At 39.1% G+C, this 23,828-nt stretch overlaps 2 protein-coding genes across 2 annotated transcripts; both read right to left on the reverse strand.

The window, feature by feature from the left end:
- Nucleotides 1-1,245: 1,245 nt before the first annotated feature.
- On the reverse strand, nt 1,246-14,165 carry cep76 (centrosomal protein 76). Its single transcript, XM_029450687.1, has 13 exons — nt 13,876-14,165; nt 12,770-12,925; nt 12,459-12,543; nt 12,107-12,331; nt 11,805-11,990; nt 11,456-11,553; nt 11,114-11,242; nt 10,544-10,735; nt 7,867-8,033; nt 6,994-7,153; nt 6,347-6,520; nt 3,795-4,012; nt 1,246-1,712 (listed from the first exon to the last, which is right to left on the reverse strand). Exons 1-13 carry the CDS (start codon nt 13,936-13,938, stop codon nt 1,574-1,576), a joined length of 1,992 nt encoding a protein of 663 aa, XP_029306547.1. The 5' UTR covers nt 13,939-14,165; the 3' UTR covers nt 1,246-1,573.
- Nucleotides 14,166-14,790: 625 nt separating this feature from the next.
- Nucleotides 14,791-23,081, reverse strand: ptpn2a (protein tyrosine phosphatase non-receptor type 2a). Its single transcript, XM_029452199.1, has 9 exons — nt 22,851-23,081; nt 21,671-21,761; nt 21,478-21,578; nt 21,221-21,319; nt 19,952-20,089; nt 19,341-19,550; nt 18,615-18,779; nt 17,316-17,566; nt 14,791-16,575 (listed from the first exon to the last, which is right to left on the reverse strand). Exons 1-9 carry the CDS (start codon nt 22,905-22,907, stop codon nt 16,386-16,388), a joined length of 1,302 nt encoding a protein of 433 aa, XP_029308059.1. The 5' UTR covers nt 22,908-23,081; the 3' UTR covers nt 14,791-16,385.
- Between the last annotated feature and the right edge of the window lie 747 nt (nt 23,082-23,828).

The raw sequence follows: 23,828 nt of genomic DNA on the forward strand, positions 1-23,828 counted from the left end.
GGCTTTACTGTGGCTTGTGAAAGTGAAAAATATCGTGCCACATAAATGAAATCAGTTTTCATCCTTTAGTTCTCCTACAGTGGGGTTTTTCTTATTAGTTGTTCCAATTGCTATGCATAAATACACACCCACTGATTTTATCTTGCTGTATCAGGCAGTGAGTGCTGGAGTGGACCAGCGACTCGACCACAGCCATGTTATCCCATCTGGATTTAAAGATGGGAGAGAAGAGCAGTAAGCAGAGTTCTACTGTGTTGCATCAAACAGGACGGAGCAGAGAGCTGCAGCTGCATCCAGTGAGCCAACATTTGTCTTAACACGCCATCTAGTGTTGTGTTAATGTATTACAAATGAATCTACTACAGTATTTTACAATGGCTTTGGCTCAGTTTTGACTCTTAATGTGCCAAACTGATTTGCTAAATTCCTAACTGTAACCACATAATGCTGTCCTTACAAAGTTTAAACTTTAAATCACGTTTAGACCTCAGAAAACAACAAACTCATAACTAGAAGTTTCAAAGTTTATTCTTAGGCGTACAGATCACCTAATGAAACGTGTGTTCCATGTGTTTCTCATTATTTTAATAATATTACCCAACAGAATTGCTAATTACTAACTTCACCACCCCCGCCATACTTTTTAAATTTGTTAGTAGTGGAAAGTGAGAAAAACAATAAATGAATGTAATTTATTTCCTTGTGATTACCGTCACAAGGTGTATTGTGTGTAAATGATTGTTTAATATTATACGCTTTCCACCATTACAGTATTACATAATAAAGGCAACTTATATAAGGTGAATGTAATTGAACATCCATATGTTCAATTAGAAGTGATTGGACAACCTAAGGTTTGATATCGTGAAAAACAAAAGGCTTTGTGTAGATAGATTGTGTAGAGCAGTAACAGGAAAGTGTTGCAGAGCAGTTATAGTTGTCATTTTGTCTTAAATTAATGTAGGGTTTACTATGAAGAACACTTCCTTTTATATATTTACAGTATTGCAGTATTCTCAGCAACTACAATCAAGTTTAAATTTCACATTTTGAGTTGTTTATGAGTTTAATTTGAAAATGTAACAATGATTGAACAGAACTCTAATAAAAAGTACGCATTTTGATGCGATAACAGGGCCAAAGCAATTATCTCAAGAATTGAAGTTAATTCCATTTAATATAATTAATGTATTTTTATTCTTGGAAAATGTCTTCAATAAGGCCTCTAAAAAGTACACAGTATGCTTCAAAAAGTTCCTTTTATTTACAAAAATAGATATATAAATACAATTCCTAGTGTAAATGTCTGTACAAATGAAGAGTCTCCTCGCCAACAAAACAAAGGCCTGAGCATCACAGTCCAGCCGACAGCCACAAACAGTCTGTGCACATGTCACGGAGTACAGCTTCATTTCAATTTAGTCTCAATGTCAGTCCAAATATTCTTACGGCAATGTACATACACACATCTATAAGAACCAGGCCTGAGGTCCTTCTGTGGACAGAAAATATTGTCCGGGATCAAAGTGCAACATGAGCTGGTAGTGTTTGGGTACCATGATGTGTCTGACGGTCAGAGTACAGAGCGGTATTTACATGCAAACATTAGCCACACTGCACATGCGTTCTCAGGGTATGCAAACACACGAACACGGACCGCAAGCCTCACATGGTCGCCACGACAACACACTATCTCCTCACAGAATGGAGACCTGCAAAGGAAGTGACAAGAGACAAAGTATAAAATATGAACAAAGTCTTTTGTAAAATAAAATACAAAATAAATGTATGCAGGGAAGATTATTTTACCTAAAAGCAACACTGGATATACTGGAGAGATATATTCTATATTTCAGTTAAGCAGCAGGGAGTGCCTAAAGCAGGGGTTCTCAACTGGGGCGGCAGCGCCCCCCAGGGGGCGTTCAGAGAATGTCGAGGGGCGTTGGAAGCAATATTTTAGAAAGGGGGGCGTTCACGTGTCTTTGGGGGGCGTTTGTGTGTACGTCCCGCGAGGTAATTCATAAATACACGCAAAAAATCTACTCCAAAAACATTAATCCAAATCTAGTCAGATATAGAATAAAACCAGCAACTGGTCAAGGTCAGGGTCCTTGAACACAACATGAGTGGAAGGTGTCATCACGTGGTCACGTCATGTCAAAAACTTCAATATTAAACGAGACGGTCATTGACATCAGTGAACGAAGCATGGCGAGAGTAAAAAAGAGAAAGGTGGATGCGGAATGTTCCAGGAGAAATGGAAGAACGATTATTTCTTTGTGGAAGTAAAAGGCCAGTGTTTGTGCAGACACGCTTGCGGTCATGAAAAAGGCTGTCGAGCTGCATTACAGCACGAAACATGCCAAACTGCACGAGCTGAAAGGACGAGTGCGTTTGGATAAAGTTAACATTGTGTGTTTTTAGACTTTTATTTTTATTTTGCTGAGCGATAAAGTGCTGCTTGAAAAAAGAAAACAAGCGCCGCCCCCCTCAGCCACCACTGTTCGAAAGCATTAATGTTATTCCAAAGATACACCATGAATAAAACTAGTCTGAATGAATGTTAAAAGACTAACACTCTGGTCAGGATATGGACTAGCAGCAGACGAGCTGCACTCTGGCTGCTCGTAGTAGCAGAGCTAACATCAGCAGAGCTAACATCAGCAGAGCTAACATCTGCAGAGCTAACATCTGCAGAGCTAACATCAGCAGAGCTAACACCTGCAGAGCTAACATCAGCAGAGCTAACACCAGCAGAGCTAAAGTTATAGCAGAGCTAACACCTGCAGAGCTAACACCTGCAGAGCTAACACCTGCAGAGCTAACATCAGCAGAGCTAACATCAGCAGAGCTAACACCTGAAGAGCTAACATCAGCAGAGCTAACATCAGCAGAGCTAACACCAGCAGAGATAACATCAGCATCACTCCTGCTGATTCAGGCTGTGTGCCTTTAAAAAACGTGGATATTTAACACTCCTGAATATAATGTCTTTGTTTGCTCCCTGGGTGCATGGTGTATTTGGGCAATTGAAGGTAAAAACAACAAAACATTTGTTATCATAATCATGTTTCATGTTATCATGTTTTGTTGTCATAATATAATATTTATTATTATTTAGAAATGTTATTATGTAACTTCAATCTCAGAGAATTTGAGTTTTTATAATAACATAATATAGCAGCTTAATAATAAGAAAAATATTATAAGAATTGAAATACTAAATTAATATAATCAATATGTAATATAAATGATAAATGATAAATACTAAGAATAATAATTAAAATAATTAAAACAGAATAATAATCAACATTAAAATTCAGGGGAGACAAACAGGAAGATTTATTTGATGGCGGGGGGCTATAAGGGTCCTGGATAATGGATAGGGGGGCGTTGGACCGAAAAAGGTTGAGAACCACTGGCCTAAAGCAACACACACAGTTCAGAACTTGTTGACACTTTCTGCTAGTTTTTGCTAGCTAGCTGTGACCATGTGGGATGTAGCTTGATTGAGCATGTTAAACCTAATAGAGGAGTTCGAATTAATATATTTACATTTATTATTTATTGTAAAACACTTTAAACCCCAAGTTTTTACACAGCCAACAATTTCTGTTCAAATTTTCAAAGTACCTTTCCATCTTAACTTGATAGCTAGCTAACTTGGAGTATACTGCTGCTGTAGTCAAGGACACTCAAATAGAAAAGATGCGTGCCAATATGAAGTTAACACCCCTAGCAACAGTTTGAGGGATTTTCTAACCACACATTCACCATGCTTCCCACTAGCTTACCTGAGGCAGGTGGCAAAAGCTCTACGAGCATTGCGGTGCAAGAAGTGGATGGGGAAGCCTTTGAAGGTGTGTCCGTCTGGCACCGCCCTCCTCACCGCATCCTGGAACTCCTCGTTGCCACAGGAGACGCCGGTGCTGCGCTCCAGCTCATACGCTGACAGTGCAGAGGACAGCAGGTAGGACAGGTGGTCGTCCCATACTGTCGCCAGGTCCAGGTCCTGCAGGAGAGAGCACCACAGAGATCATACTTTGCTCCGTAAATCTCACATTACATGTTAAAACAAAACACTAACCTGTAATTGGTCAATGGCAATTAAAGGGTCAGTTCACCCAAAAATACAAGTTCCATGTTCTGTCATCTATTATCACATTTTCTGCTGTTTTAGTTGAATATCTTGGTATCGTTAAAGTTTATTGTGATTCATTATCTGGTAAACATTTGACATGGAGTATTGAGTAAAGTTGTGCTGTTGCTTTAGCAGTTAAACAGTTTTGTCAGGTGGGATAGGAGTCAGTGTTGATTTATGGAGATGTATGAATAAATACAAATATTATAAGCTGTAGCTGGGGGCAGGGTAGGGGCTTCTCGGCTGAGATGGACGGCATAGCGCTGCAATACGTTTCCTTCGGTTTGATTAAAGGCGTTTTAAATGATTCCGTTATTCTACAGTATTGTTGTTTGTAGAATTATTTGTTATTGTATAAAAAAACATTTTCAAAAGGTTTGGCATGTTTGTAACATCGAGGGATTCAAAGAAAAATGTGAGGGCACGCCCTTAATTATGCACAACTTTAAGCCTTAATATAATTGAAACGGGTGAGTTATATAACAATTCACCCCAAATACAGTTGTCACAAAGGGGAAAATTAGCTATTGAGACCAAAAAACGTTTTTGTACCAGGCTGTAAACATGTTTATTTCTGCTGTAAAGTTAGCCTCTTTAACATAGCGCCTTTGGAGCCAGCCTCAAGTAGCCAATCAGGAACTGCAGTTTTTGGACCTTCCACGTTGTTTTATTTTTCAGCACCACTTTTCTAAATACCATAATAGTTTCACCTGTTGGTATCAATATACCAGCAATAATATACCAAAATCTTTTGTGTCGTTTCCAAAGTTTTTAATCTCAGTTTTCTTATGATGCTTGCTTTGAAAAATAAATACAGGGGTATATTTTCCTCTTGATTTACTCACATATCAGTCTCAGTAAACTGAAATTCGAATTGTGAGAACTGAATGTGGAAGTATACAGAGAGTTGAACTTTTAGTGAGGAACAAATACTGTTTCACATTCAGTTTCAAGTTTTCGGTACCAAACGAATTAATTCAATTTCAAATCATGCTACTCAGTTCATTCAGTTTTTCTATGCAACTATTCAAGTGAAATAATACAATTTCAAATTATGTGATTCACATTATTTTTTAGTGACATTTATTTTTGCCCAAAAATACCCTTTTCCACTCCTTTTCCATGGATCACCAATACCTGACACTAAGAAACAAGTATATGCTGCATCTTTGTTTGAATAAAAAATCATTCTGGTCTCTTAATGACATTCAAACATGCATGGATTACCAAAGAGGCATGGAGGCCCAGAGGGGTCACAACATTGTTTTGACTATTATATTTTATTTCTAATCGATATTTTTCTCTTCATTGTGTTTTGCAATATTATAATATATTTCCTTGCCATACAATTTAGATTTGCAGCTGTGTTTGTGACACTATAAACCTGTCTTGTCTTAAAGTCTTGAGCCATTTTAGACTGAAAGAAATGCTGAGGTGTTTTTAATTCAATTATTTTCAACGGAAGACATGTAACTCAAGAAAAAAAATCTATATTTGGACAAACCTATAAAATCATTTGAGCAAACTTATATTTTCAGGATCCGATTATAGAAGCAGTCTTAAGTCTTAAACATCAAACTGTTTTTTTCATAGTGATGTTTAGAGCATAAGACTAATTAATCCTCAAAAATATATAATATAATTGTTTTCTGGGTCGCCACCAGCAGTGAAGTTTTCTCCTGCTGCCACAGGAGACGATCACTTTCTAGCTGATCTTTGAAGTATTTCTGAAGAGCAGCCATGAGATTCTTGTTTTGCTTGTCCTGCATGTCCAGCTGTGCATGATGGCTGGCATGGGATTTCTCCAGCTGTGCTGTGAAGAAAGACTTCTCCTTTACCCACTGGAGATGGCCCATCTTTAGCTGCTGCTCAGCCTCCTTCAGTAACAGCCACAAGCTTGTTGTTCCCATGTTTTTGCTCTTCAATCTAAGCGATATATAAGGATCTTGTTTTCTGGGTCTCTTCCAGCAGTGAAGTTTTCTCCTACAGGAGACGATCACTTTCTAGCTGCTTTCTACTGCTAACTTATTAATCTTCACGTAGGGGCTTAGATATCTGTGTTTACTGTGGCACTGGGAGCTGAACGTTTGGCGTAACGTTAGTTTTGATAGTTTGTATGTTGGCTTGGGTCCGGGTGGCAGAGACGAGAGAACGACATAGTACTGCTTTGCTGGAAGGGGAGTGTGCAACGGCATTGTGTTTTACCTTCCTGTGCTCAGAAACCAGGTAGCGTATCTCCAGCTCCAGCTGGTTACTGGCAGCAGCAGGATCTATGGTTGTGGCACAGAGTGGAGGCAGAGGGGGCAGAGAAGTAGTGGAGCCTGGGGCACAAACAGACTTCAGAGCCTCTTCGCTCATTGCCTTCCACCGAGACTGATTCTGAAGGGAAAGAAGGAGGAAAAAAACTGACATTTAGCTGATGCTCTTATCTAGGCTTACTTTTTCCATTCACACAAGATAACCACTTCAGTGTAGCAGCTGGGGGTTTGCTGCCTGCCTTTAGGGTAACATGACAGGACAGGAGTTGCTGATGAATGGAACTGTTGCAGATTTAATTTCCCTGGCAACCATCCAGTCACAAGCCCACTGCTCTCTGCTGCAGGTTACCTCCAACTTAAAATCACCACTGTCTATTTGAATAGATCTTCTCTGGACGATTTAATATGCAGTGTAAATGAAGATTTTCATGTTAAAACTCATTTCACCAAACCCTGTCCCTGACTATTAACGCAAGATGACATTTCAGTGGCACTTTTCAATGCTTAAGTGCCATAATAATCAATAAATACAACAATGGACCATGAAATATCAGTAAAAAATTATTTTATCTGTGAGGGACACTATTCTCTTACCTGGAAGTCAAAGACACAAAGCTCCACAGCATCTGAGGGCTGGCAGTTGGCCAGGAAGGTGTGGTGGTTGAACACACAGCCCACGGTGCGATAAGGGGAAGAGGGTTTGGGCTGGGGGGCCAGGGGCGGGGCATCTGGGTCTATGGCCTGGTGCAGGTATCTGACCATACATATGGGACAAGGCTTATCAGTGTCATTATAAATATACTAACAAAATGTATAGAAAATAATAATAATAATTATTAAAATCATTCAGCCATGCCATTTTGAGGGCATGATTTAAGTAGTGACAAAATATGAAGCTTTCTGGTGGGAAATTGCCTGAATAATATAATTCCAGTTATTGAGTGAGGAAAGAATACAGATTAAAAATGAAATAACTACCATGAAGTTAAATATAGACAAAAGAAATTCAGAAGATCCTCAAAAACACTGCTTGTTGTAAAACCTAGTTTTAATCATTGAGTAACTGTAAATTGACAAAAGTTATGAAATCAAGTCTATCTCCACTATAAGATAATTGAATTATGGACAAAACAATAATTGATGGAGAAAATCCCAGAACTGAATAACCACCTAAATGTAATCAATTGTTCGTTGGCCCAGAGCCTGGCCATCACATTTCATGGAAATAGCATTTTGAAATATCCTGCTGACAAACACATTAAGGCAGTTCTTATTTCTTAGACAGTGTTTGGTTAGAGTAAAACTCAAAATGTTAATTATTGGAGATTTGAAAGAAGAATTCTCCAAATATGCACATATATCTTTTGTAAAACGGTATCCAACACATAAATATTAACGAGAGCAGTAAAAGCAGCTGTATTTCTTACGTTATCAGCTGTTCTGAATAACAACAACAAAAAAGGGTACCTGTGTGCAGTCAGGCTCTCCCAGAAGGTGATGCTCCCATCAGTACCGCGGGTCAGGACCCAGGTGTGTGGTGTTATCTTGGCTTTGGTGCCCACACACACGTAAGCATCCAGCCCAAAGCCCAGCAGGAGGCTGCACAGCAGGGTGGCGTGATCCTCGCAGTCCCCCTGGGGAGGACAGACAGTGATGACTTCAGGTCCTTTGGAGATTTAGAAATGGAAACTAAATGAACAACATCCTGTTTAGTGTTTAGAGCTCTCCTAACCTTAATAGAAGGCCGAATACATTTTTCATTTAAAACATTTTCTTTAAACCCTGGTGTAACTATGAGCGTCTATCAAGCTCCGTTCCCAGAGGAATATAAGATGTTGTTCAAAGCTTTCATTTCAGATTATTAAGTTACGTATCGTATTCATTTCATTCCCATTCTCAAATATGCCTGTTTTTCTTGGAGGCTGGGTATGGAGCAAACATGCACGATGAAGTATTAAGAGTATTAACGTCTCAAAATATTACAAATTAATTCTTGAAATAATCTATTTTTTTTATACATTAAAAAAAAAAAATTACAACTTTATACCCAAAATAACAACTTTAAATATAAGACCTTTATTTTCAAAAATTTAAAACTCAAGCTTTTTCAAGAGTTTCTAGAAAAGCGTTATACAAATCTAATGTATTATTATTATTATTATTATTATTATTATTATTTTATCTCGAAATATTACAACTTTACTCCCGCATTATTAACGACTTTTATCTCAAAATATTTAGCTCTTAATTAGAAATGTTGACATGTTCTAGGTCTCTATGTTCAGACAGATTTGAAGAGATTTACGTACGTCCTCATACCATCGCTGTTGCTCGTCTAATTCATGTCACTACAGCAGGCTGTTTAAACAGAAAGACTGTTTTCACTGCACTGTTCGCCTTTCTCACAAATGTTCAACACACACCAGAATATTAAGCTGGAGAGGAAATAAGTTTTGTAGTGATCAATTTGTCCATCGCAGTGAGCAACTCTTATTTCACTCGTAAAGCTTTTTGCGGCCTGGGTTGAGCTGGGGACTTGTGCTGCCGCTGTGTGCTGGCTCGGGCTATGGCCAAGTCAGAATGATAGATGTTCCCCAGACGTGCTAATATGGACTGCAGCATCGGAACAGGCTGGGGACTGATGAGGCTAAATTAATTTCCCCTGGAATGAAACTCATAGATCACAGCTGACAAGGGCCACTTTGTGAGAGTAGTGTTGTGTCTGTCTTGCCAGCCGCTCACAGAGGAGAGACAGGGAACATTTATCCTGTGGTGGTCTGGGAAATTCCCCACTATCTTGTAGGGATGAAAATACATCAGTCAGTCGACTCTGCACAAATCCTCTTTTCTCAGAAACGACACTATCAGCTGTGCTCAGAAATTGAGTAAATGTAAACGCAGCTGAGCCAAGCATGCTTGATGTCTTCTGACTCTGGGAACAAATCATTTTACAACAACAGAAATGTCCGAAATTAATACAAAACATACATTATAGTTAGAGGGGCCAGACTTAAGTTATATGACGTTTGGGTATTTTAAAGGAAATATACAATTACACTTTTTCTCCATTGATTTGATGCATTTTATCTGTTTATTATCTGATGCTGTATATGTTTTTGTTATGTCCAGCTATGTTCTTGTGCTTTTGTTGTCTGGTTATGTTTTATCATTGCTGCACTCGGGTCTCTGAAAAGATCTCGATATCAATGAGATTACCTAAAGGAAGGTTATATATCACAATTATCACATCGATATAAAGGCCTGGATATGAATCAAAGCGTCTCAAACCTTTGTTATGGCAACCATGTGGGAGACGAGTATCACATCTAGTTTGAACACAAACATAAGGAGTAAAAGGGAAAATAACTTGACATGGAATTATTTTAATCTATTTATTAAGTGATTGTGTTGTTCCGTCATTTATGTTGTATCTTTTTACTGTCGGGTGTCATTGTCTTGTCATGATGGATGTAATCATCATGTAACCATTGTCTTGACTGAGTCAAACCTCTGAATCTGAATGTCAGGTAGTACCATCAGACTGCAGTGCAGGAGTTGAGGAGCGATTCCAACGCAATCCAAGAATAGTTCTCAATGTCACATAGGAACAATGTCCACGCACCACACGGAGCTCATGGACTTGGCCTGTGATGAGGTTTTATTTTATCTATGTAAAGGTGTTTGAGCAGACAACATATCTCAGTTGGTTTCTCTTCTGATAATCACTGACTTTAGGATCAAGTCATATAAACAACACACTACGCCTTAGGAATAATAAGATCTCCAGAAAGATTCACTCATTAGCAGTAGTGTAGCACTGTTATTTATGTCCAAACTGTTTATACAGTCCGACAGAACAAAAGAAAAGTAATAACATTCACACGTGGCCATTAAAGAAAGGCCAAATACAGAGTGTGCCTTGCACTTACTCAAAGACAGTATGTCACAAACAAAATGCTAAATCCCAAAGAGTAATAGTATAGCTGACATCCTAAAAAAGGAAAGATTTCTTTCATGTCCTTATATCTGATGTGTAAATATGTTAATAAAATAAATGTGAATGTTAAGTCCAAGGAGTGTGCTTGGGAACCTCTGGGAGTCCATCTCTGTTGTGGCAGCCAAGACGCTGGCCAGTTCTCCTTACCTTCCCTCTACACAGGAAAGCCATTACTGTGCACCACTGCTCCTGCTTGCCACCTCCTCCTCCCACCACCGGGGCCTTCTCGTGGGCCAGCAGGCTGACGAAGCGCGCCACCTGTCGAGGGCTCTCTAGCAGACGGCCCGCCCGCAGGACACGCACGTAAGAACACACTGGTCTGTTGAAGCCGTTCTCATCCTGCAGAGAGCACAGAGACGGACTCAGAGGTGATGCTTGGAGCAGATATGAATATGATGAATATGAGGAGTTCCAGATTCAATAATCCCTAAACTGGTTAAGAACATAAGAAGTTCTCCCCAAACCACGAACACATTAAACCAGTGTATGGGTGGCATGGAGCAAATTAATTAGGTTGTTCTGAGGATCTCCCTAATCAGTGTCTGCATATGTAACCCATTCCCTCTGCTGTTTCAATTTACTCCACAGTTCTAATAAAAGATTTGTCAACAAACTGCCTAGTTTAGGAATAAATGTCCTTAAAAGTAACCAAAACTGAGTCATATAATGGTTACATTCCCCCCCCCCCCCCCCCTGCAAAGCGTGAATTTAACCAACCTGTGCAAAAATCTTGACCATTTTGGATTGGTGTGAAGGACGTATCTCAAGGAACTCCCTCCACCACTGTTTGGCATAAATCAAGAAGAGTCTCTCCTTCTCTGCCGTCCTTTGCCTCTCCAGTGATTGCTGAATGAGAAATATACAGCGACTTCAGTTTCTGCATGTAGAGCTCAGCTTTGATGTTTCTTTTACAATGCTGCCTTCATATACACTCTGAGGAAGATGGATTCTTAACAGCGTTAATGAAATGTTGTAATGATTCACTAGTTGTTACTTTATTCATGAATAATGCAGCTGATGAATAAACAGACAGAGATAAAGAGACTCCAGTGTGCTGACCTGTGTGCTGATGATGTCAGTGCTCAGAGTGTCTGTGAGAGGAGGGTAGAGCTCCAGACTGACGGTCAAAACACCAGCTGGGACTTTACATTCACTTCCTGGAGACACACATAGATTTGTTACGGAAAGCTGTTGCCACATCACTTAGAGCTGGGCAGAGACAAAACTGCAGATGTTTTTCAGGTTCATGACACAATAAACTACGTTACTCTCTACTCTACCAATGAAAAAAACTGCATTAATACTTTTTCAATTTTAGCCATAGAGAAGTTACCTAAAATAACACATTAATAATTCAGTATCACACTGTCCCTCTAGGATTGACTGCAGCAGAATCACCCTTCCTCACCAACTCCCATCAGCTCCACAGCAAAGCAGGTCTTCCCATTGGGCAAGCTGAGGATTGTCCTCCAGTCCAGGAAGTAGGACGAGACCAGTGTCGTCTCACTGGAGGTGTCCGTCTTGATCAGCACCAAGTGAACCGGGTCACACAAAGACAGCATAGTAGTCGCGTCCACCATTTTACTGCCTTCTCCTGCAGTGCCCAAAGTAATTACAAAGTTACAAACTCAGAATCGATAATATATCAAGCAACATAACAACTGTTATGGTCCTGGTTGGCTGACACCGACAGTGATCGTTTACACGTACCTGTGCCATCCCTGTGGATCTCTAAGAGGAAACCCTCCTTCAGGTCAGGTTCGCAGGCACAGGGCACTGGCTTTGAGCGAAACCTCTGGTTGCGGAAATGCAGGTAGAGAGTAAATGTAGAACACACCTGACCAGGTAAAGGCTCTGGCTCCTGGAGGTGCTCCAGAAAGGCCTTACCACCAAGCACTTGGAGATACAGGTACCGCCTGGATGGGTCAATGTTGGCTGAAAGAATGAAAGGAATGTCTTCACTTGACTGTCCCAACATCAACAAGAAAAGCGTGAGTGAAAGAGAATAGGCCTTGCTACCAGGTTGGTTTATTTAAGCTTTTAATTAAATGGGGTTTCTTACTTTTTTTCAGCTGAATAATATTCTTGTCAACAAAGTGAGTAGCAGGCTTTGGAGGAGATCCGATTTCTGCATCTGTGTGTACTTCCTACCAAAGCAGACCAACATGACAAAAGCACCAAACAATCAGATGGAGAAATTGTTATCTGTATCTAAGTTCAAATGAGCATAAATACTGAAATGACTTAAGAATGTTGTTTATTTACATTCAGTTAGGAAGAGTCTATTTTCAATTTTAAATCAAATTATCTCAAGTGAACTTGTGTCAGCCTAATCATCGCATATGTCACTTGCCGGGTAAAGCGTTGGCCAACCTGGGTAAAGTGTAGGTCCTTCATCACATCATCGATGATGCCCCTGTGCTGCAGAGCATGTAAGAAATCCGCCTCAGACAGAGGACGATGTGCTCGGCCTTGGTCATCCCTCACAGTCTCAGCCAGCACCTCTCGGATCTTCCCATGGATGTCCATCTGAGAACCAAAAACGACAGAATAAACACCACATTTTCAAGAGTCACAAAGATATGTCTCAGAACGAACCAATGTTCTTCAAGGTATCTAAGTGTCTTGTTAAGGGAGACTCTTTGTCATTTAAAGTTAATTATGTGTCTTCGGCTTTTCCTATCACACAGCAAGTTCATGAATCATAACATCGGACTAACACTGAAATCACATTGCTCCACTTGCACTCATCCTTCTTCACTGTGTTGGAGAAAGTGGTGGTCAAAATGAAGCAGTGCTCAAAGTCTTGAATCTTCATGAGAAAGAAGTAACCTATCAGAGTTTGTTTATTATCAATAGAGCTAGAAGTATAGGTCTCCTAGGATTTCATTATAACCTTAGTGCTGTTTCAAAATAGAGAATGATTTTCAGACATGAATATCTTAATGTAAATACAAAAATAGTGGCTCCATATTGAAACAGTTACTAGGAAAGATCATACGGGACCATTACAGTATTACTATAATTTTAATACGATTCATTAATGTATCGGTGCACCTCTACCTACGGCTACTCATCTGACCTATTTGTACTGCATTCAGTCTGATTACAGACTTCTGTAGGCTTGACAGGCAAAAGGGGAGCAGGAGGATAGCAGTTGATGTTGGCGTTAAGTAAAGTGTCCTAGCTTGGAAATAACAACCGAATGTTTTAAATAATGATCATGTACACATTTAGTACAGCCGAGCTTAATACAATAGAGTTTAGCGATACCAGATCTTAAAATATGATTGATCATGTGTGCACTTTCGTCAATGAGCAAGTAGACATGCATTTGCTATATGTTTGAATGTTACCAGTGCCTCCAACAAAACAAATATGCGTAACTATTAAACCTTGTATATTAAACATTTCGGCATACAAAGAGACATTGTTTAACAACGCAAACGTAGAGAAATTAAAGCTATTAGTTTGCTCACCTTGAGCAGATGGTTGTGAATGACTTGCTTCAGCTCTGAAGCTTTCTCTGGAGGCAGAGACATTACAGTTGAGCTCTGGCAAGTGTTGAGCAAAAATAGCTAGCTACGTTAGTGATAGGGTGCTATCAGGAACGATAAGCGTGTGTTTGAGCAATATTTCGATACTTGTAAACATTTGTCGTCTGTACCATAATCATAGCTCTACGACAGACCGTGGATGATAGCCACAACTGCCATGGTTTAAACTGTGGCGGAAAAGCAAGCGGGAATGCGGCTCTACTGATGCCTGACGACGTCCGGTGGTCAAACATGTCGTACTCAACCATTCTGCCCTAGAACCAAATAGTATTCGTCAAACGTCGAGTGAGATATCACTGACGAGATGCTTTATTTTAGGAGACATTTAATTTAATTTTGGTTGAAGAAACATTTGCCTTTTTATTCAGGGATTGTATTGGTTGCCCTATACTGAGAACCAGTAAAGGACCCTTTTGTAGGCCAAATTGTAGTGTGTACCTGTTACTTTCTCTTTCCTCCTATAAGCAACCAGTTTTATATCCATAAGACAATTTAGATTTGTGTTACTCTTATCCTTAACATTTACATGATTGTTATGTTTAAAGTACCCAAGAGGGAAAGACATCGGTATTGTTTCTTTTTAGTGGATAGCTCATACAACAAATAAAGTACTTCTTTCTCCACACGCAGATGCCAATACAATTACTACAGTAGTCAATATGAGCAAAGCCTCTTCTCAAAATATTGAATCAATTCCTGGAATCCATGGTGAGAGGCCTCCAGTCTGGCTGCATTGATTTAGCTCATGGTCAGAATTAAATTATGACTAATACAGCACAGCAGTGCAGGGATGGGGAGGACACTGGGTTAAAGAAAGAAACACAAGCAGACAGCAGGTTTGGTAAAAAAAGATGAATGTTTTATTTGATTTTCTTTTTCAAAACGCCATCTCTCATGTTCTCACTGCAGCTCAGCAGTGTACAAAACTCCCCTGAAATCTTACGTGGAAAACAAGAATGAATGGAATGTTATGGTCAAACGTGTCTCTTCTGGATTAAATGAGAACTGAGTAAAAGCAATGTTCAACAGTGGTAACTAGCCAAACAGCACCACACCATTTTATCTCAGAAGTCAGTACATGCTAATGACACATTAGGTGTACAATCAACTCTGATACAATTTACTGTCTCACACCTCTAGTTACTACATACCTGTCAATGCAGTGCTAACATGTTACTCATGTTATGTGGTAACTAACAGCTCACATAAGCCTTTATCTGTACCTTGGAGCACACATCTTTTTCCATTTAACTCACTTCAAGGCACATTAAAAGCTATTTCAACCAGCAAACAAATAGGTACAAACGTGTATGCGATCGCTCTCTCCTTACTAGAATTTAATCTATTTGCTCTGCTTCAACTTCTAAATTGCACTATTATAGCTTTAGATTGGTCCTAGTCAATGGAAACCCAATGTGGTGATTCGATGGGTTCAAATTAAGAAGTCACACGCAACGCAAAGCTACTATGACTATGGATTTGTAATGAAGATTTTTAGTTATGTCAGAGATCCAACAGACAATACATTCCACATGGGAGTACAAGATTTCATCACTGAACAGCTTTCCTGGCTGTTACCTTCCAAAATCGGACAGTTTTGCTTTGGTTTCCTAAAAAACAACAGTGGGATAACCTGAACATACACACATGAACCCATCCAGTGGATAAATACACGCACTAAGCGGTGAGGGACCTGACAGCTTATATGATCCATGTGAAAACCAAAACCAGTGAAAAAAGGTGCTCATATAACAGGAAATAAAAAGATTAACATTCTAGCAGTTTGAAACATCAGCAAGGCAGCTCCCTATGAAGTGTCCAGTCACAAAAAAATATATATCTGGCCGTATTGGGATGCCCTGCTAAATGTGAATGGAAGAACAAGTGGTGCTCTGGAAAACCTCTAAATGCATGCATGATATGCACCTTTCATTGCAGAAAAACAAACAAAATAAATTCGCATAGCTGACCTCTGGAGTCTTCTTACATATCTATGGTAGGATGGACAGTCAACACAAGTCATTTTAAAATGCCAAATGTAACATGTGTCCACAGATGATCTACACACATCTGACCATTACAAATAAAGAATGCAAAGACAAACCTGTCAGAATTATTTTTTTGCTTTGTACTGCACCTTCAGTAAATTTTCTTTCAAAGCGATTTGCAATGATACAGTACATTCAAGTGACAAGAAGGAAAGAAAATAAAATCATCGTGCTGGCACCAAGATCCTGAGATGTTACTATTTTTGTTAAGATCTTACATGAAAAATATACACACAATCATTTGATCTAGCACTCCCGCATTTTGACCTTAAGAAATAAATACCCTCAGTTATGCACATATTACCATCTACATCTACTTAGAGAAGTACCTAATCCCAGGTACTGGTGCAAAATAGGAGTCAGTTTAAAGTGACCCAGAGTGTTTCACTGGGAGTACATCCAGCACACCAGCAGGCCCACAGCCACCGCTGCTCCGGCGCCGACGTTGAGCAGAATGGGTCTCCAGTACAGCCAATTGTCTCGTTTCCTCTCTGAGTCCGTCAGTCTCTGTTTCATCTGCTGGACCTTCTGGGAGGTGCTGGCAATCCTCTCCTCACGGTGTCGCTTTCTGACACTGAAATAAGAGCCAGTTAACGGTAAGTAGTCAGCAACCAACAGTGTGGAAAACCCACCAATCTCACGCACAGTGCCACTGATGCGCCAGAACATTTTTACATAACAATTTCAGGTGAAACGGTAGCATGGTTAGATATCAGATGCCATAGTCATACATCTTCCTTGTACAAAGAGTTGCTCCTAGTGGCGAAATTCTTAGAACTATGACGTTTTTGAAGAATTTCCTTACAGTTAAGACTAGATCCTGGTAAAGATCAAAGTTGTTCACAAAGCATCTAAGCCCTTACAAGAGCTGCTAAAGTGAAAACCTGCTAGGAGTATGGAGGACGACTTTTAAGATTCTTAAGAGTTTCTTAAGCAGAGGAAAAAATGGCAGAAAGACAAAGAGGTTGGAGAAATATTCTCCAAACACTAAATGACAATGAGGTAATACAATTAACTAACTAAACTAAAATGACTGGCATGATACATTAACGTAAGCAAATAAATATAACAACCACCAGCATGTGAAGAGGCTACTGCAGAAGTAGGCCTGTGTTTTCAAACTCTCTCATTTGTCTTTTTAAAAGAATGTGTCAAACTGTGTAGTCATTAAAGTAAAAGTGTTTTGCTCTGAAAAGTTTCCTAAAATCACTCTTGAGCTAGAGATCCTTTCCTACACATCTTTAGGCTTTGTTTGGAGCTCTCTGAGAGTACTCCCAGAATGTTTGTGAATGCGGCCCCTGATCTATTACTTACGGCCCCGAGTCGTCTGCCACGTTGTGGTCCTGGCTGTCTGGTTCTCCTGCCGGCGGGTGGTCTCCTGCCGGCGGGTGGTCTCCTGCCGGCAAGTGGTCTCCTGCCGGCAAGTGGTCTCCTGAGGCGGCCTCCACACAGGGTCCTGGCTGACCGTTGGGCCTGCTGTCGTTGAGGTGAGGTCTGGGTGGAGGTGGTGGAGGTGGCAAATCTGGCTGCAATCCATCTCTGGACATCACTATCTGCTTGTTCTGCTACAGGGGACGAGACACAAGGACACAACAAACAAAGAAAAGTAAGTTTACTCCAAACTTAGAGAAAGACAGACTTTGGCAGGCCAAAATGTTTCCTTAGCTGCCCCAAGATCGTCATTACCTCTACACTAGTTAACAGTGAATCTCTAGATGACAAAATTCACCTTTGTTTTTATGCAATTGTAGTTTACAGAGTAAAAGCTTAAGGATAGCAAACCTTAATTTATAAAAATATGACGAAAAAGGAGAAAATACAAACGCAGATTTAAGAAAAAGCCTAAGACTACTGTTGGCAGAGAACTTTGACAGCTAATTAGTTTCTTTGTTGTTGAGCTTTGTTTGTGCCGTCTCAAAGGCAGATTGCTGTTGGCAAATGTGTCGCAACAATAGCAGAGCTGCTTTTTTGTAAATATGTGTAGCTAAGAAATGTACTATGATGCTGAAAGACAGTTAATCTTATATTGGTACATGTTCTGACCCATTCTCTAAAACTACAAAGTATTATATGGGATGTTTAACACATACACATTCAAATGAGCTGCTTTTATGTCAATTGTGAACTTAAAATTTTGTCCGAGAATTTACTGTGATGCTGCAAAAAAGGACAGAGGCATTGTTGCAGTTTCAAGCCATCAGCTTTACTATCAAACAACTATCAGGAGCAGCTAGAGGTGTGAGGAAACAATATAAATACCAGCTGTGTCAGCTGATCCCTCAGTTGCATCAATTAGGCTGATGATTGAGAGACCTAAACTGTCTTTCCCACACCTCTGCCTGCTCCTAATAATGGTTTTAAAGTCAAAACTAAAACTTGAAACTGTAACAATGCCTGTTTTAGCCCGTTAATTAAAACTGTATACAATAGACCGCACAATAGTTTCAGTAACAGCATGTAGTTTATGGAATCAAGTTGCAGACTTTGGCAGTCACCTGTCTAGTCTCAGATGTCAGAGGTTTGCAGTCAAGGTGTACATGTCATAACAGCCCAAGCATGAGCCTGGGACATTTACAAGCGCAGTCTTACTCCCCAGCCTTGTGACTGAGCTACCTGGGCTGCTGAGTCGACTGTCAAGGTGAGCTTGGCTCCCTCGATGACAGCCATGTAGGAGAAACGGAGCTGGTCGGGGGTCTGGATCAGGCCCATGCGGTATTCCCTCATGTCCAGCAGCACCTTCTGTAGGTCTACCGATGATGGGTTCATCCTCCTGTCCATCTGCAAAATAGATTAACATGTTTAGAATACAGATGAAAAAGGCTTTGCTGTTAAGCTTATGTTTTCACTAAATACTGAAGCATTCAGACAGCTTAACCCAGGCTTATATCCTGTTTGTACCGTTTGTATGTGTTAAGGAGGATATTAACTGAGGTGGAGCATTCAGTTAGGTGGGTCATTATGTGCAATGGAGTGGACACAGAAAATGGGTTTGGGACATTTTGAAATGTTTAAATCATCTGAACCTGTAGATTTGCATTATCTCGACCTGCACGGGAGAGCAGGAATTTAAGAGTTATTTCTAATTAGACCCGGGTTCAATGTATAAACCATTGCAAAATGATGTATGCATTAAAGTATAATATATAATACCAACATGCCAAAACTTCTCCTTTTGTAGCTAAGAAAGTATAATCATAACATGAACATTTCATTTTACTCTCTTGCCAAAGTTTGAATCTCTTGAGTAATGTTTTAACACTTTGCTTTGAACTTAAACATTAGGGGACGTTTCCCCTCAGTGTTGCTGCATGTGGTGACATTCCCCCTCCCTGTTCTCACCAGGACCAGGCAGGTGTCCACCAAGGCGAGTGTCCCCGAACGTCCAATCCCAGCGCTGCAGTGCACCACTGAGGGCCCATGCTCCGCACCCAACGAGCCGGACTCCCGAACCTTGAAGAGGAAGTTGAGGAAGGAGGCCGGAGATTCTGGGACACCAAAGTCAGGCCACGTGGTGTAGTGAAAGTGGTAGATCTCCCTCGACTCCCCCGTCTGCAACAGAAAACATGTGATGTCTGCGTTGATTTGGAGCATTGTATAGACAGAGTTCTACATGACTGGGCTGATTGGTCACTAGGAAAACATCACACAACCCATGAGGGATTCTTAGCATTTAGACTTAGATACTTGTCTCCGCAATAGACACCACTCAAGATCATACAAGTTGAGACGGGTTAAGTAATGTTCAGAGCCAGGAGCTGCCCTGAAAATGAAGTCTGAATAAAGACACGCAAGTAAAGCAAGAGCAAAAACAGATTCTTTAATAGAGTAATGGACTGCAGTTAGACACAAAGCAGTTTTCACCTCAGAAAATGTCATCTCTAAAATTGCACCACTCCGCATTGAAAAGAAAAGAAGAAGTTATTATCTAATGGTCTGCTTCTCATGCTCACCATTGTGTTTTGCAGTTCCAGCACTCGGATTGTATAATAGGATTGGTCTTCCTCTGAAAGAAGCCTGACAACAAACCCAGTGTCTGTGAAAGACATCGGTTGCTCCTCTGTGGTGGGCCAGTACTGTGCACACTTTTCCTGTTGAGACAAAAAATGATTGACTTAGTGTTGGATAGGAAGCCACATGATGGATACGCTGGCTAAAGTCTTGCAGGATAAATGCACATTGCTTGAGGACCCATCACTGGGTGTTCACATGCTTTATTTGTAAGGGACAGCACTACCAATGTAAAGGAATGTGCCGTGTACAAACAACACTTTGGATTATGTTGCTTACCTTCAGGGTCATTATAGCCAGTAGTGCTGTGACACTACTCTATGGGTTCCCACAACACATTGAAAAACATTTAGCTGATTTTAACCCTGAACCCTGATGAGACTGTATGAAAGATTTTGGGCCATTTTAAAAAGGGGCCCCTTTCACTCAAAAACGTATTAAATGTCTTATTGATCCTTCACTCGGATGTTTGAGCTTCACTGTGCAGAACGTTGTACGAGTACAGTGTGTTTTCACATTCATCTGCTGAAGAGGGAAAGTTTCTCGGAGCTCTTAAATCTTAGGTTAACACAGGATTTTAGAAGCCAATCATGGGCCAATGTGCAACTTACACAATGTAATGTGGAAACTTTAAAACCTCCAGTGCACACACACTGAACAATTTAATGAGGATATTCCATTTTCTTGTGGAACAACTATAGCAAAGTCAAATCAATAATCAAAGCAGAGCATTTCATACGTCTTAAAACATGTGTGGGTCATTTGGGACTTAAAAGAATCTTGTGAAATAGATATTGAGGTCTGATGAAGTATAATGATTAAGTGTTCATTTTAGGGAATAGTTATAGAAAAGCAAAAGATGATCAAAATAAGCACATTTAAAAGCCATTTTTCTACTAAAAGTACAGTACTGTATGGACTTCATATATTTACTGCCTTTCAGGTCCTCTTAGCAGGTTCTTTAACAGCAAAACATACTTTTATTACCAATTAAACAGAAATATCATTAAGATAAATATAAAAAATAACTTCTGCAGCAAATACATATAGAATTAAAATACAGACCAGTGGACATAAGAATGACAGACAATATCTAACTAACATAGACAATGTATACAAAGTGCTCTGTGTGAATAACATTTATGAAGACACAACACCTTGAAACAGACAGCAAGAACAGCAATGATAAGCACTTGTTAAAGAATACTCACAGATCCCTTTTCAATGATTCTGTTGAGCATTATAACAGCTTTGGAACATTGCTCCCAAATCATCAGCCAGAAATGGCCACAAGTATTCCTCAAAGGCCCCTGTGGACGCAAAACAAACAAAAATATTTAGAAAGAAATGTCCTGTCTTTATCAAACGCTAACGAAACATCAGAGTGAAATTTTGCAGTCTTGTTCAAATGGTTCACAGATTTATTTAGCGTATACTTATGCAGACATTGACTTGTACTACACTGTACCTGAGAAAGAATGTAAGCTCTTTGGGCTTCTTCCACCATGACTAAACTTGCGTTGATGTAGTCATTTTCCGAGTTTTCAAGTTTTACCCGACTGTGATCATCTACAACCAGAGGAGAGAGAATATAGCAATTAAAAATCACAAAGAGATTATTGGCAATAAACCTTCACAACCTTATTTGTCATAAGACTCACATGGGCTGACATCTCTGTAGCGGTTCAAATTCCGATTCACTGGAAGCTTTGCTACTTTGTAAGGATATTCACTGGCTTGGTTACGGATCTCCTGTTGGAAGCAAAAAGAAAATTAGGAGTATAAAATTATGTGGATTAAAATCCACAACGATGGGAGAAACACTGCAAAACAAACTGGTGCATAGGTATGAGACACCTCCTGCCTCACTAAAGTGGCCAGCGACAGTTTTTATTGTGTGTTTGGGATGTGGATTAAGCCAAGCCTCTGCTGAACAATACGTTTGCTATGTCTTTGCTTTTAAGTGATAGATAAACAGGAAGTATTATTACTGAGAAAAAAAAGACAAGCACAGAATAGTTTCAATTTTAAAGTAAACATGGGAAAAACTATTTCATACTCAGGATATAATAAATACGCTCGAAATAGTTGTAGATCTTTATTTATTTAGTACTTAGTAAAACAAATAAAAACTAATCTTCATCAACTTTAAAATAGATTTTCCCTATACAAGCCTGGGACATTTTTCTCTAGCTAGTTATCTACTGTCTGACAACATTTATAATGTTCTTTAATTGATAAAGCTTTACGGTAACATCGGTATTTTAAATGTGCCTCTCTGTAACTTCCAACTGTAAACGTTAGCTAGAAAACATCTTCAATTATATGTTATCCTCCGGTCAGTAGGTAACGTTAAATAGTACGTGGTCACAGCAATAGCAAAAACCGGAACAAAAAAATTATAAACTAATTGCTGAGCTCCGTTGGACAGCTGGTGGTGAAAACACATGCGCTTTTCTCTGGAAGTCCTGATGAATTCTCAGAAACTGCAGCTGACGTCTGCGAGCGTCATCAAGCATTAGCTAACTGAGCTCAACTATGAAGACTATGCCGCTTGCTGCTGCACGTTTTCTAGCTACACGCTTTCTAGCTACGGAAGTCAGCGACTACTAGCGCGGATTGCTAGTTTCTCATTAGTCTCTATGATGTTCACTATGTGCATGGCACTATACATAACCTCTACACAATGTGAGGAGGTCTATAAGTTATTGGTGGTATAGAAGACTAAAAGTAAGCAAATACTGGGAAAGGGGTCTTACGGGCTAGCTACCAAATTAGCTAGCCAACTAAGTTAGCAACCGATCGTCATAGAAACACGAGAGGCCCAGTGTCCCGACTTACATTGTAAAGGTTTTGCCATCTCCCGGACGAATCAATGTCTTCAAATTCTTGCTCCATTGTATCGTAATTAGTGCCCGAGACACTTGCTGGATGTTCACAGAGTGTTTGCAGCACCGTTCACTAAGTTACTCCTTTCTGTCAGCCATCTTAAACAGCAGTGTGTGTAACCCTGGGGATCCCTGCGGGGAGTCTGCTGCTCCTGCACAATATTGCATGCACGCTGACTGACTTGGGTTGCCAGTTACTTGTTTTTGTCAACCAACCCAAATAAAAACCCAACTCGAGTCGCACATGTTTGTTATTTATTTATATTTATATATATATATATATATTATATATATATATATATATATATATATATATATATATATATATATATATATATATATATATATATATATATATATATATATATATGCGTATATATATATAGACGCATATATATATATTTACGCACATATATACATATATATGTGTGTAAATATATATATACACACATATATATATATTCATATATATATATATATATATGTATGTTTATATATATACACACACACATATATATATATATTTACACACACACACGTATGTATATATATATATATTTACACACACACACACACATATATATCTATATATATATATATATATATATATATATATATATATATATATATATATATATATATATATATATATATATATATATATATATATATATATATATATATATATACTGTATGTGCTGTAAAAGCTAGTTTTAACCAAATTCATTTTTAATATATATATATATATATATATATATATATATATATATATATATATATATATATATATATATATATATATATATATATATAAATACATTCTGATTATACAAAAGGCAAGATAAGAATAAGAAATAAAGTAGCATGCAATACAACGTTTTACAAACAAATATGCCCCATTCCTTTATTCTAAAATTGTTCAATAGGTGTT

Source organism: Cottoperca gobio, chromosome 16 (genome assembly GCF_900634415.1).
Source record: "Cottoperca gobio chromosome 16, fCotGob3.1, whole genome shotgun sequence".
NCBI classification, from domain to species: domain Eukaryota; kingdom Metazoa; phylum Chordata; class Actinopteri; order Perciformes; family Bovichtidae; genus Cottoperca; species Cottoperca gobio.

What these genes read in the sequence shown, in the direction of transcription:
- ptpn2a (XM_029452199.1), bottom strand. Translation starts at nt 22,907, where the DNA reads ATGGAGCAAGAATTTGAAGACATTGATTCGTCCGGGAGATGGCAAAAC. An exon ending in GATGGCAAAACCTTTACAAT is followed by an intron (nt 21,762 to 22,850) that starts GTAAGTCGGGAC and finishes TGCTTCCAACAG; the next exon opens with GAGATCCGTAACCAAGCCAG. An exon ending in TGGACACCTGCCTGGTCCTG is followed by an intron (nt 18,780 to 19,340) that starts GTGAGAACAGGG and finishes TCTATTTTGCAG; the next exon opens with ATGGACAGGAGGATGAACCC.
- cep76 (XM_029450687.1), bottom strand. Translation starts at nt 13,938, where the DNA reads ATGTCTCTGCCTCCAGAGAAAGCTTCAGAGCTGAAGCAAGTCATTCAC. An exon ending in GATCCACAGGGATGGCACAG is followed by an intron (nt 11,991 to 12,106) that starts GTACGTGTAAAC and finishes TGGGCACTGCAG; the next exon opens with GAGAAGGCAGTAAAATGGTG. An exon ending in CTGACATCATCAGCACACAG is followed by an intron (nt 11,243 to 11,455) that starts GTCAGCACACTG and finishes TTTCTCATTCAG; the next exon opens with CAATCACTGGAGAGGCAAAG.